The 16,054-nt window shown below is 49.4% G+C and overlaps 1 protein-coding gene across 1 annotated transcript; it reads left to right on the top strand.

The window, feature by feature from the left end:
• Window positions 1-2,108: 2,108 nt before the first annotated feature.
• Window positions 2,109-15,491, top strand: ARL8B (ARF like GTPase 8B). Its single transcript, XM_075287391.1, has 7 exons — window positions 2,109-2,461; window positions 4,306-4,386; window positions 4,703-4,776; window positions 5,022-5,115; window positions 5,590-5,657; window positions 12,339-12,409; window positions 12,486-15,491. Exons 1-7 carry the CDS (start codon window positions 2,339-2,341, stop codon window positions 12,533-12,535), a joined length of 561 nt encoding a protein of 186 aa, XP_075143492.1. The 5' UTR covers window positions 2,109-2,338; the 3' UTR covers window positions 12,536-15,491.
• Window positions 15,492-16,054: the final 563 nt, after the last annotated feature.

Genomic DNA, 16,054 nt, shown 5'->3' with positions numbered 1-16,054 from the left:
CGGGGTGCTCAGAAGCTCAGGAACATAAGGAAGTGTCCCAGGTTGTCAGGGGTGTATTCTGTAACATATGAGGTTGTCAGGGATGTATTCTGTAACATATGAGACCCCTGGCCCAGGTTGTCGGGGGTGTATCTGTAACATATGAGACCCCTGGCCCAGGTTGTCGGGGATGTATCTGTAATATATGATATAAAACATGAAATAAGGAGCTGCTGTAGTTCTGGAACAGCTGGACGTGCAGGGCCGCCCTTTGCAGGTGACGGTGTTTGATGCACAGGCCTGGCTCATTGCCCATATTTCTTGGCCGCTCAGGGACACGGGCTGCGGGCTGTTTATCCTGGGTAGGGGGTCAGGAGTCTGCAGTGACTCACATCTGGGGGTGGATAACAAGATACAGGGACCTGCGTCATATACCGGTAAGGGGAGATGGCAGAGACCTGGGTCTAGAGCGCCCTCTACTGTTCTCACATGGGAATTACATACAGGTACAAGGCACAGACTTCTTCACATGAGCAGATTGTCTTCCCCTGTCATTCCGAGGTCTTACATATGGAGGGATTTGCCGCACGGCTACAAATGGCCCTGCACAGAAGAGACTGATCGGAAGATCCAGTAAGATTAGTTGAGAATCCGATATCTGTGATACATAAAAGATTAAAGGAAGGAAAAAGTGCGGTAGAAAAAGGTGCGCAAGCAACCGGGATAACCGCAGCCGAGAGAGGAGTGTTAAGAAGAGGCCACTCAAAAATTTTGGGGGAGATTGGAAAGGAGTGAAGGTGTATCATAGATGTCGTATCCAGGACATGGGGGGCTACAAGCGTCACCTCCATGTGTCCGGCCACTCATGACCCATAGACAAGGTCAGAAGCCTCTTACCTGGGCCAAGGAGAGAAAGTTCTGGACTGTTCTCGGTGGTCGGTGGGGTTTTCAGATTTCAGTAAATTTTGCATTTCATGTGTTTGGTCCCGGAGTCTGGAGAGGCCGCTGTACACAATCCAAGCTGCTGGAGGTCTAGTGTCACGTCTCCACAATCTCTGATGGTTTGGGGGCCATGTTCTCTGCTGGGGGGTCCACTGGGTTTTATCAAGACCAAAGTCCTTGCAGCGTCTCCAGCACTTCAGGCTTCCTCTGCCCACAAGATTTATAGAGATGGAATTGTCATTATATAGCAGGACTTGGCCCCTGTCCATACTGCCAAATGTACCGAGCCCTGGTGTAATAAGCGCAGTATCCCTGTGCATAGAGAACCTATGAGAGACCCCAGACCCAACAATGCAGACGAGGTGAAGGCGGCTATCATACACCCTGGGCGTCCACAACACGAGCCCTGCGGTCACAGGCCGATCCCTACAGGACACATGGCCGCATTGATGACGTCATTCATGGAGCCCCCACCAAGTATCGGGGGCAGTTACCGGACACACTGTCATTGGGCGACATCATTTATTACAGTCGCTCTTATATAATATTCTCATTTTCTGAGATAACGACTTTTGGGTTTTCCTTGATGCTACATTCACGTTATAGGAGGATCAGAACAATAACCAGACTGATAACATCGCGGCTACACGCGGGGATCGGGGGCCACTCACTATAATGGCGTCCGATGTTTAAAAACTGAAACCAGAGGAGGGAAAAGCTGCAAATGCAGGACAGTGAGAGCGAATCTCCTGGAAAGACTCCAATGTGAACACCGGCCGACTTCCCACTGCCTCAGGCCCAATGTCTTGTACGGTCTGGAGAGGGGCTGGGGTGAATGGCCCAAATACAAGGGGGCTGCACGCCTGAGGAGCACTAGGTGGCGCTCACGTACAGGGGGCAGCACTGGGCACCGACGCTCTGTGTGACTGACGGGTCAGCTCAGCCCCACTCGAGAGAGCGCCATCAACGACTCATATCAGAAATCATCCCAATAACTTACATATTTTACATTTTTCTGCAGTTTTTGAGGATTTCTCTGGTATTTACCTTCCTATGCTCAGGGTTTAGTCTCAGCCCCTCCTAAAGGGTTAAGTTCAGCAATATTGCGGATGTATCACGGCGCAGTCGCCATAGTAATCAGACTTGTCCTATTTTCCAGGCTCTGGTGGCTACGGACAACAGCTCGGCCACGTGTCTTACCAGGGTGTGAGAGAACTACACTTCCCAGCAGTCCCGGCCATGGAGGTCTGTGCAGGGGCATCATGGGACTTGTAGTACCGCGCGCTGCCGCCAGAGGGCTCCGGCCGAGCTCCGGCGCCGCTGACACTTCCGCTTCCGGTGAAGAGGCTGCTGTGTTGTGAGTCCCGGTGTCTTCCGGCCCCCGCAGCCCCCAGAGCGCCCCCTGCCCGCCGCCGCCATGATGTCCCTCCTGTCTCGGTTGTTGGATTGGTTCCGTTCTCTCTTCTGGAAGGAGGAGATGGAGCTGACGCTGGTCGGGCTGCAGCACTCCGGGAAGACCACCTTTGTCAATGTCATAGCGGTGAGAAGGGGCGGGGGGACCACAAGTCTCAGCAGGCCGTGGACTATAGAGCCCAGCATGCAAGGAGTTAACTGTCAGAATGCAGTGACTCCACCCTGTGGCTGCAGGCAGGGCATGCTGGGAGTTGTAGTCTTCTAATTGCTGGGAGACCCCTGATGTAATGAACTACAAGTCCCAGCATGTAGCATGTCATATCACATGAACTACAAGTCCCAGCATGTAGCATGTCATATCACATGAACTACAAGTCCCAGCATGTAGCATGTCATATCACATGAACTACAAGTCCCAGCAAGCATTGAGCTGAAATGAACTACAAGTCCCAGCAGACCATGGACTATAGAGCCCAGCATGCAAGGCACTAACCCTCAGAATGCAGTGAACTACAAATGCCAGCATGCAGTGACTCCACCCTGAGGCTACAGGCAGGGCATGCTGGGAGTTGTAGTCTTCTAATGGCTGGGAGACCCCTGGTTGGTGATCACTGATGTAGAAAGTCTTACATGTGATGAACTACAAGTCCCAGCATGTCATATCAAATGAACTACAAGTCCCAGCAGGCCATGGACTATGGGAGTTGTAGTTTTCTAACAGCTGGGAGACCCCTGGTTGGAGATCACTGATGTAATGAACTACAAGTCCCAGCATGCATTGAGCTAGAAAGTTGGGTACTATTCTGTTATTGGGCCAGCAGCAGCACAGTTCAGTACCAGCATGGGGACAGCAGCGGTCAGCAGTTCAGTTCAGCAGCGGGAATTACAATGACATCCGAGGACTGCTGGCCCGATGCTTGTGCCTAGTAGCCACTACACTGATGCCTCCCTCATCCTCCCAGTGCTGCCCCCCAGCTCTCCTTACATCTGCCCCGTACCCTCTCCCCGCCACACAACTAAGCCGATGCTGGCCTGATGATAGAGGCCGTGCTTGTGTGTGGTAGGCAGTACATCGATCAATGCCCCCATCCTCTTCCTCCTCCCAATGCTCCCCCCAGCTCTCTTTACATCTGCCCCGTACCCTCTCCCCGTAATAGGCCTCACCGTAAATCCTGAGCAACAAACACTACTAGCTAGTCGCCAGAAGCTGCAGAAGTTTGTCCCTCTGGCTCGCCGTAGCTCCCCGTTCCCATGGTCGGCGTCGGCGCGTCCCTTGTCAGGGCCTGGATTAAGCCCCGGTGTCTTTCCTTTCGGTCTCTGGTCTCGGTACCAGCGCCAAGATGAGGCCTAGTCATGTGGCGGGTAGAGGGTGCGGGGCAGATGTAAGGAGAGCTGGGGGGCAGCACTCGGAGGATGGGGGAGGGGGGTCATTCATGTACTGGCTACTGGGCACAAGCATCGGGCCAGCAGTCCTCGGATATCATTGTAATTCTCGCTGCTGAACTGCTGACCGCTGCTGTCCCCATGCTAGTGCTGAACTGCGCTACTGCTGGCCCGATAACGGAATAGTACCGAAAGTTGTATCAAATGAACTACAAGTCCCAGCAGGCCATGGACTATAGAGCCCAGCATGCAAAGCGCTGACCCTCAGAATGCAGTGAACTACAAATGCCAGCATGCAGTGACTCCACCCTGTGGCTGCAGGCAGGGCATGCTGGGAGTTGTAGTTTTCTAACAGCTGGGAGACCCCTGGTTGGAGATCACTGATGTAATGAACTACAAGTCCCAGCATGCATTGAACTAGAAAGTCCGATCAAATGAACTACAAGTCCCAGCATGCCGTAGCTCAGGCCCTTCTCAGTCTAAGGACTGCTGGCAGCATCTCTATTGTCATGGCAGGACGGCGCTGAGGTGGTGGCACCATATACTGCGGCGCTGTCATACTAATGGTCACCTCGTGTCTTCTCCTAGTCAGGTCAGTTCAGCGAGGACATGATCCCGACCGTAGGATTCAACATGAGGAAAGTGACGAAAGGAAACGTCACCATCAAGGTGAGGACCCACCAAGGTAGTGTAAGATGTCTGCCTCATGTCAGTGAATGGAAGAAGCCGAAAAACCACCCCGACCTCTAGTCCTGCTCACAGCTGAGAGATTGCTACAGTTGCATCCAGGTTACCTTCACTGACACACTGTAACAGACTATCCGCAGACAGCCATGCTGCTAAATGCTTTATCCCTACACTGGATACAAATGTAACAAACTCTCAGCTGTGAGAAGTTTCCATCCACTGACAGGAGACCTGAATGTTCCCCTGTTTGTCGCCCCTTCTTTGTTCTTTCTCTTGGATTTTCCTCTTCTCCTTTCAGATCTGGGATATTGGGGGGCAGCCTCGGTTCCGCAGCATGTGGGAGCGCTACTGTCGGGGTGTCAATGCCATAGTGTAAGTTACGTCATCTACATCTCCATTGTGTGTTAGAGGGCGGATTACAGGGAGACGCCCCATCATTATGGACAATTAGAATAGAATGCAGCGGGTGGAACCCATTTAAAGGAGAATTCCCCTCTTTTGCTGTGTGCAGCCTGATCTGTGGGCCCAGCGGCCGCCCCTTTAATTTTATCATCACTGCTTCATCCGCACTTGTCCTTTGCACCAGGCTAACCCCTGTGCTCTTCTCTCCTCTGCAGCTATATGGTGGACGCCGCCGATGGCGAGAAGATAGAAGCGTCTCGTAATGAACTGCACAATCTGCTGGACAAGCCGCAGTTACAGGGAATCCCGGTACGTGTCAGAACACTGTATATAGCATATCACTGAATGAGCAGAGAAATGGCGGTGCAAGGCTCACACTTGGGTGTATCCATCATATTTGAGGTTAATCTCGTACAAACCCGTGGCAGGAAGGCGAGGCTTAGCTTCGATTATTGCCATAGGTTCCTCAAGTTTTTGGAGAGCGTCTGTAGGTGGAAGACCACGGCAAGTTCTTCTCCAAATGATACAGTGTACACTAAGTAAGAGTTATATATTGGGTAAAGGATTCTAATCCAAAGTGCTCATCACTTCTACACTGGACCCCTAAAAGATGAGAGGGCTCCGACCTCCACCAATCACTAGACCGATGCCAAGAGGAGACTGAATGGAGCAGTGGACGAGCATGTGTCCTGCCGCAGCAGTCAATGTCCACAGCACCCGGTTAGCGTTGTGTCCGGTCATCTGCATTGTGATCACCTGACTTCATGTTCTGTCTTTTGACAGGTTCTGGTTCTTGGGAATAAAAGGGACCTCCCGAGTGCGCTGGACGAGCGGCAGCTGATCGAGAAAATGTAATAACAGACTGGAGATACGTAATGTATTGGAGAGATCATAGGGCCAAGGGGATCCCCGTCACCTGGGTGGAAATGGCTGATAACAGATAGTAATAGATTGTATTCTCCTGTCCTACAGTCGGCCGCTCCTCCCCGGACATGGCTGATAACAGATAGTAATAGATTGTATTCTCCTGTCCTACAGTCGGCCTCTCCTCTCCTGACATGGCTGATAACAGATAGTAATAGATTGTATTCCCCTGTCCTACAGTCGGCCTCTCCTCTCCTGACATGGCTGATAACAGATAGTAATAGATTGTATTCCCCTGTCCTACAGTCGGCCTCTCCTCTCCTGACATGGCTGATAACAGATAGTAATAGATTGTATTCCCCTGTCCTACAGTCGGCCTCTCCTCTCCTGACATGGCTGATAACAGATAGTAATAGATTGTATTCCCCTGTCCTACAGTCGGCCTCTCCCCTCCTGACATGGCTGATAACAGATAGTAATAGATTGTATTCCCCTGTCCTACAGTCGGCCTCTCCTCTCCTGACATGGCTGATAACAGATAGTAATAGATTGTATTCCCCTGTCCTACAGTCGGCCTCTCCTCTCCTGACATGGCTGATAACAGATAGTAATAGATTGTATTCCCCTGTCCTACAGTCGGCCTCTCCCCTCCTGACATGGCTGATAACAGATAGTAATAGATTGTATTCTCCTGTCCTACAGTCGGCCTCTCCTCTCCTGACATGGCTGATAACAGATAGTAATAGATTGTATTCCCCTGTCCTACAGTCGGCCTCTCCTCTCCTGACATGGCTGATAACAGATAGTAATAGATTGTATTCCCCTGTCCTACAGTCGGCCTCTCCCCTCCTGACATGGCTGATAACAGATAGTAATAGATTGTATTCTCCTGTCCTACAGTCGGCCTCTCCTCTCCTGACATGGCTGATAACAGATAGTAATAGATTGTATTCTCCTGTCCTACAGTCGGCCTCTCCTCTCCTGACATGGCTGATAATAGATAGTAATAGATTGTATTCTCCTGTCCTACAGTCGGCCTCTCCCCTCCTGACATGGCTGATAACAGATAGTAATAGATTGTATTCTCCTGTCCTACAGTCGGCCTCTCCTGACATGGCTGATAACAGATAGTAATAGATTGTATTCTCCTGTCCTACAGTCGGCCTCTCCTCTCCTGACATGGCTGATAACAGATAGTAATAGATTGTATTCTCCTGTCCTACAGTCGGCCTCTCCTCTCCTGACATGGCTGATACCAGATAGTAATAGATTGTATTCTCCTGTCCTACAGTCGGCCTCTCCTGACATGGCTGATAACAGATAGTAATAGATTGTATTCCCCTGTCCTACAGTCGGCCTCTCCTCTCCTGACATGGCTGATAACAGATAGTAATAGATTGTATTCCCCTGTCCTACAGTCGGCCTCTCCCCTCCTGACATGGCTGATAACAGATAGTAATAGATTGTATTCTCCTGTCCTACAGTCGGCCTCTCCTCTCCTGACATGGCTGATAACAGATAGTAATAGATTGTATTCCCCTGTCCTACAGTCGGCCTCTCTTCTCCTGACATGGCTGATAACAGATAGTAATAGATTGTATTCCCCTGTCCTACAGTCGGCCTCTCCTGACATGGCTGATAACAGATAGTAATAGATTGTATTCCCCTGTCCTACAGTCGGCCTCTCCCCTCCTGACATGGCTGATAACAGATAGTAATAGATTGTATTCCCCTGTCCTACAGTCGGCCTCTCCTCTCCTGACATGGCTGATAACAGATAGTAATAGATTGTATTCCCCTGTCCTACAGTCGGCCTCTCCTGACATGGCTGATAACAGATAGTAATAGATTGTATTCCCCTGTCCTACAGTCGGCCTCTCCTCTCCTGACATGGCTGATAACAGATAGTAATAGATTGTATTCTCCTGTCCTACAGTCGGCCTCTCCTGACATGGCTGATAACAGATAGTAATAGATTGTATTCCCCTGTCCTACAGTCGGCCTCTCCCCTCCTGACATGGCTGATAACAGATAGTAATAGATTGTATTCTCCTGTCCTACAGTCGGCCTCTCCTCTCCTGACATGGCTGATAACAGATAGTAATAGATTGTATTCCCCTGTCCTACAGTCGGCCTCTCCTCTCCTGACATGGCTGATAACAGATAGTAATAGATTGTATTCCCCTGTCCTACAGTCGGCCTCTCCCCTCCTGACATGGCTGATAACAGATAGTAATAGATTGTATTCTCCTGTCCTACAGTCGGCCTCTCCTCTCCTGACATGGCTGATAACAGATAGTAATAGATTGTATTCTCCTGTCCTACAGTCGGCCTCTCCTCTCCTGACATGGCTGATAATAGATAGTAATAGATTGTATTCTCCTGTCCTACAGTCGGCCTCTCCCCTCCTGACATGGCTGATAACAGATAGTAATAGATTGTATTCTCCTGTCCTACAGTCGGCCTCTCCTGACATGGCTGATAACAGATAGTAATAGATTGTATTCTCCTGTCCTACAGTCGGCCTCTCCTCTCCTGACATGGCTGATAACAGATAGTAATAGATTGTATTCTCCTGTCCTACAGTCGGCCTCTCCTCTCCTGACATGGCTGATACCAGATAGTAATAGATTGTATTCTCCTGTCCTACAGTCGGCCTCTCCTGACATGGCTGATAACAGATAGTAATAGATTGTATTCCCCTGTCCTACAGTCGGCCTCTCCTCTCCTGACATGGCTGATAACAGATAGTAATAGATTGTATTCCCCTGTCCTACAGTCGGCCTCTCCCCTCCTGACATGGCTGATAACAGATAGTAATAGATTGTATTCTCCTGTCCTACAGTCGGCCTCTCCTCTCCTGACATGGCTGATAACAGATAGTAATAGATTGTATTCCCCTGTCCTACAGTCGGCCTCTCTTCTCCTGACATGGCTGATAACAGATAGTAATAGATTGTATTCCCCTGTCCTACAGTCGGCCTCTCCTGACATGGCTGATAACAGATAGTAATAGATTGTATTCCCCTGTCCTACAGTCGGCCTCTCCCCTCCTGACATGGCTGATAACAGATAGTAATAGATTGTATTCCCCTGTCCTACAGTCGGCCTCTCCTCTCCTGACATGGCTGATAACAGATAGTAATAGATTGTATTCCCCTGTCCTACAGTCGGCCTCTCCTGACATGGCTGATAACAGATAGTAATAGATTGTATTCCCCTGTCCTACAGTCGGCCTCTCCTCTCCTGACATGGCTGATAACAGATAGTAATAGATTGTATTCTCCTGTCCTACAGTCGGCCTCTCCTGACATGGCTGATAACAGATAGTAATAGATTGTATTCCCCTGTCCTACAGTCGGCCTCTCCCCTCCTGACATGGCTGATAACAGATAGTAATAGATTGTATTCTCCTGTCCTACAGTCGGCCTCTCCTGACATGGCTGATAACAGATAGTAATAGATTGTATTCCCCTGTCCTACAGTCGGCCTCTCCTCTCCTGACATGGCTGATAACAGATAGTAATAGATTGTATTCCCCTGTCCTACAGTCGGTCTCTCCTGACATGGCTGATAACAGATAGTAATAGATTGTATTCCCCTGTCCTACAGTCGGTCTCTCCTGACATGGCTGATAACAGATAGTAATAGATTGTATTCCCCTGTCCTACAGTCGGCCTCTCCTGACATGGCTGATAACAGATAGTAATAGATTGTATTCCCCTGTCCTACAGTCGGCCTCTCCTCTCCTGACATGGCTGATAACAGATAGTAATAGATTGTATTCCCCTGTCCTACAGTCGGCCTCTCCTCTCCTGACATGGCTGATAACAGATAGTAATAGATTGTATTCCCCTGTCCTACAGTCGGTCTCTCCTGACATGGCTGATAACAGATAGTAATAGATTGTATTCCCCTGTCCTACAGTCGGTCTCTCCTGACATGGCTGATAACAGATAGTAATAGATTGTATTCCCCTGTCCTACAGTCGGCCTCTCCTGACATGGCTGATAACAGATAGTAATAGATTGTATTCCCCTGTCCTACAGTCGGCCTCTCCTCTCCTGACATGGCTGATAACAGATAGTAATAGATTGTATTCCCCTGTCCTACAGTCGGCCTCTCCTCTCCTGACATGGCTGATAACAGATAGTAATAGATTGTATTCCCCTGTCCTACAGTCGGCCTCTCCTCTCCTGACATGGCTGATAACAGATAGTAATAGATTGTATTCCCCTGTCCTACAGTCGGCCTCTCCCCTCCTGACATGGCTGATAACAGATAGTAATAGATTGTATTCCCCTGTCCTACAGTCGGCCTCTCCTCTCCTGACATGGCTGATAACAGATAGTAATAGATTGTATTCCCCTGTCCTACAGTCGGCCTCTCCTCTCCTGACATGGCTGATAACAGATAGTAATAGATTGTATTCCCCTGTCCTACAGTCGGCCTCTCCCCTCCTGACATGGCTGATAACAGATAGTAATAGATTGTATTCTCCTGTCCTACAGTCGGCCTCTCCTCTCCTGACATGGCTGATAACAGATAGTAATAGATTGTATTCCCCTGTCCTACAGTCGGCCTCTCCTCTCCTGACATGGCTGATAACAGATAGTAATAGATTGTATTCCCCTGTCCTACAGTCGGCCTCTCCCCTCCTGACATGGCTGATAACAGATAGTAATAGATTGTATTCTCCTGTCCTACAGTCGGCCTCTCCTCTCCTGACATGGCTGATAACAGATAGTAATAGATTGTATTCTCCTGTCCTACAGTCGGCCTCTCCTCTCCTGACATGGCTGATAATAGATAGTAATAGATTGTATTCTCCTGTCCTACAGTCGGCCTCTCCCCTCCTGACATGGCTGATAACAGATAGTAATAGATTGTATTCTCCTGTCCTACAGTCGGCCTCTCCTGACATGGCTGATAACAGATAGTAATAGATTGTATTCTCCTGTCCTACAGTCGGCCTCTCCTCTCCTGACATGGCTGATAACAGATAGTAATAGATTGTATTCTCCTGTCCTACAGTCGGCCTCTCCTCTCCTGACATGGCTGATACCAGATAGTAATAGATTGTATTCTCCTGTCCTACAGTCGGCCTCTCCTGACATGGCTGATAACAGATAGTAATAGATTGTATTCCCCTGTCCTACAGTCGGCCTCTCCTCTCCTGACATGGCTGATAACAGATAGTAATAGATTGTATTCCCCTGTCCTACAGTCGGCCTCTCCCCTCCTGACATGGCTGATAACAGATAGTAATAGATTGTATTCTCCTGTCCTACAGTCGGCCTCTCCTCTCCTGACATGGCTGATAACAGATAGTAATAGATTGTATTCCCCTGTCCTACAGTCGGCCTCTCTTCTCCTGACATGGCTGATAACAGATAGTAATAGATTGTATTCCCCTGTCCTACAGTCGGCCTCTCCTGACATGGCTGATAACAGATAGTAATAGATTGTATTCCCCTGTCCTACAGTCGGCCTCTCCCCTCCTGACATGGCTGATAACAGATAGTAATAGATTGTATTCCCCTGTCCTACAGTCGGCCTCTCCTCTCCTGACATGGCTGATAACAGATAGTAATAGATTGTATTCCCCTGTCCTACAGTCGGCCTCTCCTGACATGGCTGATAACAGATAGTAATAGATTGTATTCCCCTGTCCTACAGTCGGCCTCTCCTCTCCTGACATGGCTGATAACAGATAGTAATAGATTGTATTCTCCTGTCCTACAGTCGGCCTCTCCTGACATGGCTGATAACAGATAGTAATAGATTGTATTCCCCTGTCCTACAGTCGGCCTCTCCCCTCCTGACATGGCTGATAACAGATAGTAATAGATTGTATTCTCCTGTCCTACAGTCGGCCTCTCCTGACATGGCTGATAACAGATAGTAATAGATTGTATTCCCCTGTCCTACAGTCGGCCTCTCCTCTCCTGACATGGCTGATAACAGATAGTAATAGATTGTATTCCCCTGTCCTACAGTCGGTCTCTCCTGACATGGCTGATAACAGATAGTAATAGATTGTATTCCCCTGTCCTACAGTCGGTCTCTCCTGACATGGCTGATAACAGATAGTAATAGATTGTATTCCCCTGTCCTACAGTCGGCCTCTCCTGACATGGCTGATAACAGATAGTAATAGATTGTATTCCCCTGTCCTACAGTCGGCCTCTCCTCTCCTGACATGGCTGATAACAGATAGTAATAGATTGTATTCCCCTGTCCTACAGTCGGCCTCTCCTCTCCTGACATGGCTGATAACAGATAGTAATAGATTGTATTCCCCTGTCCTACAGTCGGCCTCTCCTCTCCTGACATGGCAGATAACAGATAGTAATAGATTGTATTCCCCTGTCCTACAGTCGGCCTCTCCTCTCCTGACATGGCTGATAACAGATAGTAATAGATTGTATTCTCCTGTCCTACAGTCGGCCTCTCCTCTCCTGACATGGCTGATAACAGATAGTAATAGATTGTATTCTCCTGTCCTACAGTCGGCCTCTCCTGACATATATTCCCCTGTCCATGTCATGATAGCGCCACCTTCAGTTCGGTCCTAGTATATTCTGTATTATCAGACTGGCTTCGGCTTGGTGCTGTACAGACTATGCAGTCTCGGTGATTCTTCTGACTGTTGTTCCTCCTCTCAGGCACCTGGCGATGATCCAGGATCGGGAAATCTGCTGCTACTCCATTTCCTGCAAAGAGAAGGATAATATAGGTAAGTCCTTGTTGCTGTGGTGCTCTCGCCGCTCCTCACACTCCGGCCTCTCACCTCCTGGCGTCTCTCTCCTCAGATATCACCCTACAGTGGCTGATCCAGCACTCCAAGTCACGCCGTAGCTAAGAGTCCTTGTACCTGCTGCTCTATATTCCTGCCCCGAGGACCTGCTCTCTATCTCCCTGCCCTGGGGACATCACACTGAGATGTGGAAGTGGAGGGCCTGCTGCGGTGCCGCCTGCTTGAGGATGTGCTGCTGCTCCCCAGCCTGGATCATGTCCTCGTCTCCCGCTCTACCATAGCGTACGATCCTCATTGGCCTCTGCTCGACACTCAAGCTAAATACGTCCCCCTGCCGCCCTCCTCCATGACACTGCTGCACCCCATGTCCTCCTCCTTGGCGAGGTCGGCCCGTCTGCACCCACCCTGGTAACCCTACATATGTTTCTGCAGAGGGTCCTGCGATGGTCTCCATGCCCGTCCACCTGCCACCACCAGGGGGTGCCTTGCCCTCCACACACAGATGTGCCTTCATATCTGCTCGCTGCTGCCCCCTGTCTTCATTCCTCCAGTCCTTGGCCAGCTTCTTCCTGAGATCATCACACAGTCGGACCCTTCCATCGTTCAGCGGGTGGATTTCTAGATGTTCCATTCTTTTGGATTTCTCCATCATTGATGTAAAGATGCCAAAGCAGATTGGGGGGCGCAAAGTGAACCCCCTAAATCCCAACAATCATGATATCAAAGACTTTATGGAGCGTGAGGACCAATATCAGTCATGTGAACAGTTATCGATCACTGCGGCGCCATGGTCAGCCTCTTCCCCTCCCGCCCGTCCACCTCCAGGCTGTGGTTGCAGAGCAGCGCGTTCCGCTCAGAGCATTGCGCCCCCCTCAGTCGGCAGAACAATCAAGATCGGGAGATAGAGGCTTGAACTGCGGAAAATCCTTCTGTACGTCCTTCCACTTGGTACTTGTGAGGGGCCCTGATCAGCTCCGTCTTCCATGCCCTTACCCCGCGCGCCGCCTGTTACATCCCCCCCAATACCCCCCGGCACTGTAGCTGCTGCCGCCACCATACTCGGAGCCTTCTCTTTCGCTCTCTACACACTGCTGCTATTCACAGTCTCATTTTTTGCCTTTTTCCTTGTGCCTGAGATTAATAATAGACGATCTCCACAGACCCGGGACGGGTAAATGCTCAGACATGATGTAGGTGAGTGAAAATTGGGGACCTGCACAGACCTGGCGCTGCCTAGAGAGGCTCCGACCTAAAGCTGCAGCTGAATGTTTCATAATAATATACTGGTCTAGAGTTGCAACATTTCTGTAGTCACATCCAGAGCTGCATTCATAAGTCTGCCGGTCTACTGGTCACTGCCTGGCCTGGCAGACCATTGGAGCTCAGCTTAGTTATACAGGTGGTCGGCAGAATTGTGAATGCAGCTCTGGATGTGATAGGAGTAGGGAGACCTGCAGTGCAAGATCAGTCCATAAGAAAGCAAAGTAGTGAAGTTCCTTCAACTCTGATGAAACGCGCCTTCCTGCGACTATTACGACACTCATGGCCCGGTCTCTGATGTCTTTGTTCTTGCTTCATCAGTCACTGCGGCCTTTAGTATAAAGAGGGCCACAAGTGTACCCCATGTCCCGGGGCGCCAGATGTAACATTGTCATGTATATGGTATAAGTGGCAGGAGGGCGCAGCTTCTCGAAGCCTGAGTGCTAATGTCTGCAAAGGCAGCAAAAATGACTTCCGTACATGTAAGCAGGTTTATTTTGGCTCCTTGCACATGGATTCCAGATGGGCCCATTAACATGAATGGGATGGTTGCAGGACTTTCCAAAAAAAAAATCTGCTGCATCTGAACATGAGTTAAAAGGAAGACCCAGCTATGAGCACCGCAGAACTGACTGCAACCTGGAAGAAAGTCCAACCCCATGTTTACAGGGTCCCCACACGGAAGCTGAGATATGAGGGGCTGTTTGCAGGGCCTTCTCATTGTATTGCATTGTTTTCTGTCCCCAACTTCATGTCAAATACAATGTCCTTAAAGGGAGTGTCCCCTGCCGGTTGCAGATGGCTTCTATATCTCGGCGTCCTCGCTGTTAGTTCCAGGCTGTCTCCATCGTAATGTAAGGACTGAGCTCCCATTGGGATTTATCCATCTGCGCCCTACAGGTGTCCTGTATGGATGGTATAAGTTTTGGGGTCGCTCTGCTACCTCTATATGGCCCTGGAGTCCTCCATGTATGTGATCGGTTCTGTCTTGTGCCTTATGTTCTCCTACTTGAGGCTGATTTGGCAGAAGTCCCCGATCCGTCGGTGGCCACTTTTCGGAGCGAGTCGGTTACGTCATGTGTGATTGTAAAACCAGCCTGACACTGCTCACAGCTGAGTATTCGTTACAGTTGTATCCAGTCTAGAAAATCCTCTGGATTACAAAATGATACATTTTAGCTCCACTGATACATTGTTACAAACTATCTGGAAAGAAGAGGACCTAGACTGAAACATTGTAACAAACCCTCAGCGCTGAGAAGTATTGCCTAGTTCACATCTGCGTTTGGGTTTCCGTTTAGGGAGTCTGCTTGGGGACCCCCCCTCACCCCCGAATGGAAACCTATATGAATAGAAAAGCAATTACCTGGGAAACTTGCGGACCCCTATAGACCATAATGCACGAAACATGCGGAGAGAGTAGGCCTGCAAGCAGAAGTCTGTTAGAAATTAGCAGAACGTTGTCGTGTCCCCTGGTTAGGTTCTCGTGCTCCGGTCTTCACAGTGGCGCCCCCTCCCTGGTTCTGTGGACATCGTCCGCTGCATGTAATATGATTTTATGTTGCCTTGTAAATAGACTTAAAGCTGATTTTTAGTGAATGGCACCCTTCCCTCCCCCGCACCGCCCGCCATCACTGACACTGAGGGGGTTTTCTAGGCTATTTTATCTGTACAGCACTTTTGTTTTTAAATGGAAAAGCTTTATGTGTTTTATTTATGGCGATGAGGATGTTAAATCCATTTTTCAGCTGGGAGTCTGCACACTGGTGAGTCGTAGATACTAATAAAACTGGTAGACGACCCCCTGCCTGCGCCTCATGCTTCATATATAGGGGGGTGGGTGAGCCTGGGGCAGGTATAGCCTGACATGGCTGATAACAGATAGTAATAGATTGTATTCTCCTGTCCTACAGTCGGCCTCTCCTCTCCTGACATGGCTGATAACAGATAGTAATAGATTGTATCCCCCTGTCCTACAGTCGCCCCCTGCTGACATGGCTGATAACAGATAGTAATAGATTGTATTCCCCTGTCCTACAGTCGGCCTCTCCTGACATGGCTGATAACAGATAGTAATAGATTGTATTCCCCTGTCCTACAGTCGGCCTCTCCTCTCCTGACATGGCTGATAACAGATAGTAATAGATTGTATTCTCCTGTCCTACAGTCGGCCTCTCCTCTCCTGACATGGCTGATAACAGATAGTAATAGATTGTATTCCCCTGTCCTACAGTCGGCCTCTCCTCTCCTGACATGGCTGATAACAGATAGTAATAGATTGTATTCCCCTGTCCTACAGTCGGCCTCTCCTGATATGGCTGATAACAGATAGTAATAGATTGTATTCTCCTGTCCTACAGTCGG

This window comes from Leptodactylus fuscus, chromosome 9 (genome assembly GCF_031893055.1).
Source record: "Leptodactylus fuscus isolate aLepFus1 chromosome 9, aLepFus1.hap2, whole genome shotgun sequence".
NCBI classification, from domain to species: domain Eukaryota; kingdom Metazoa; phylum Chordata; class Amphibia; order Anura; family Leptodactylidae; genus Leptodactylus; species Leptodactylus fuscus.
Note: the sequence above shows the minus strand (reverse complement) of the source record. Positions and strands in the feature narration are given on the sequence as shown.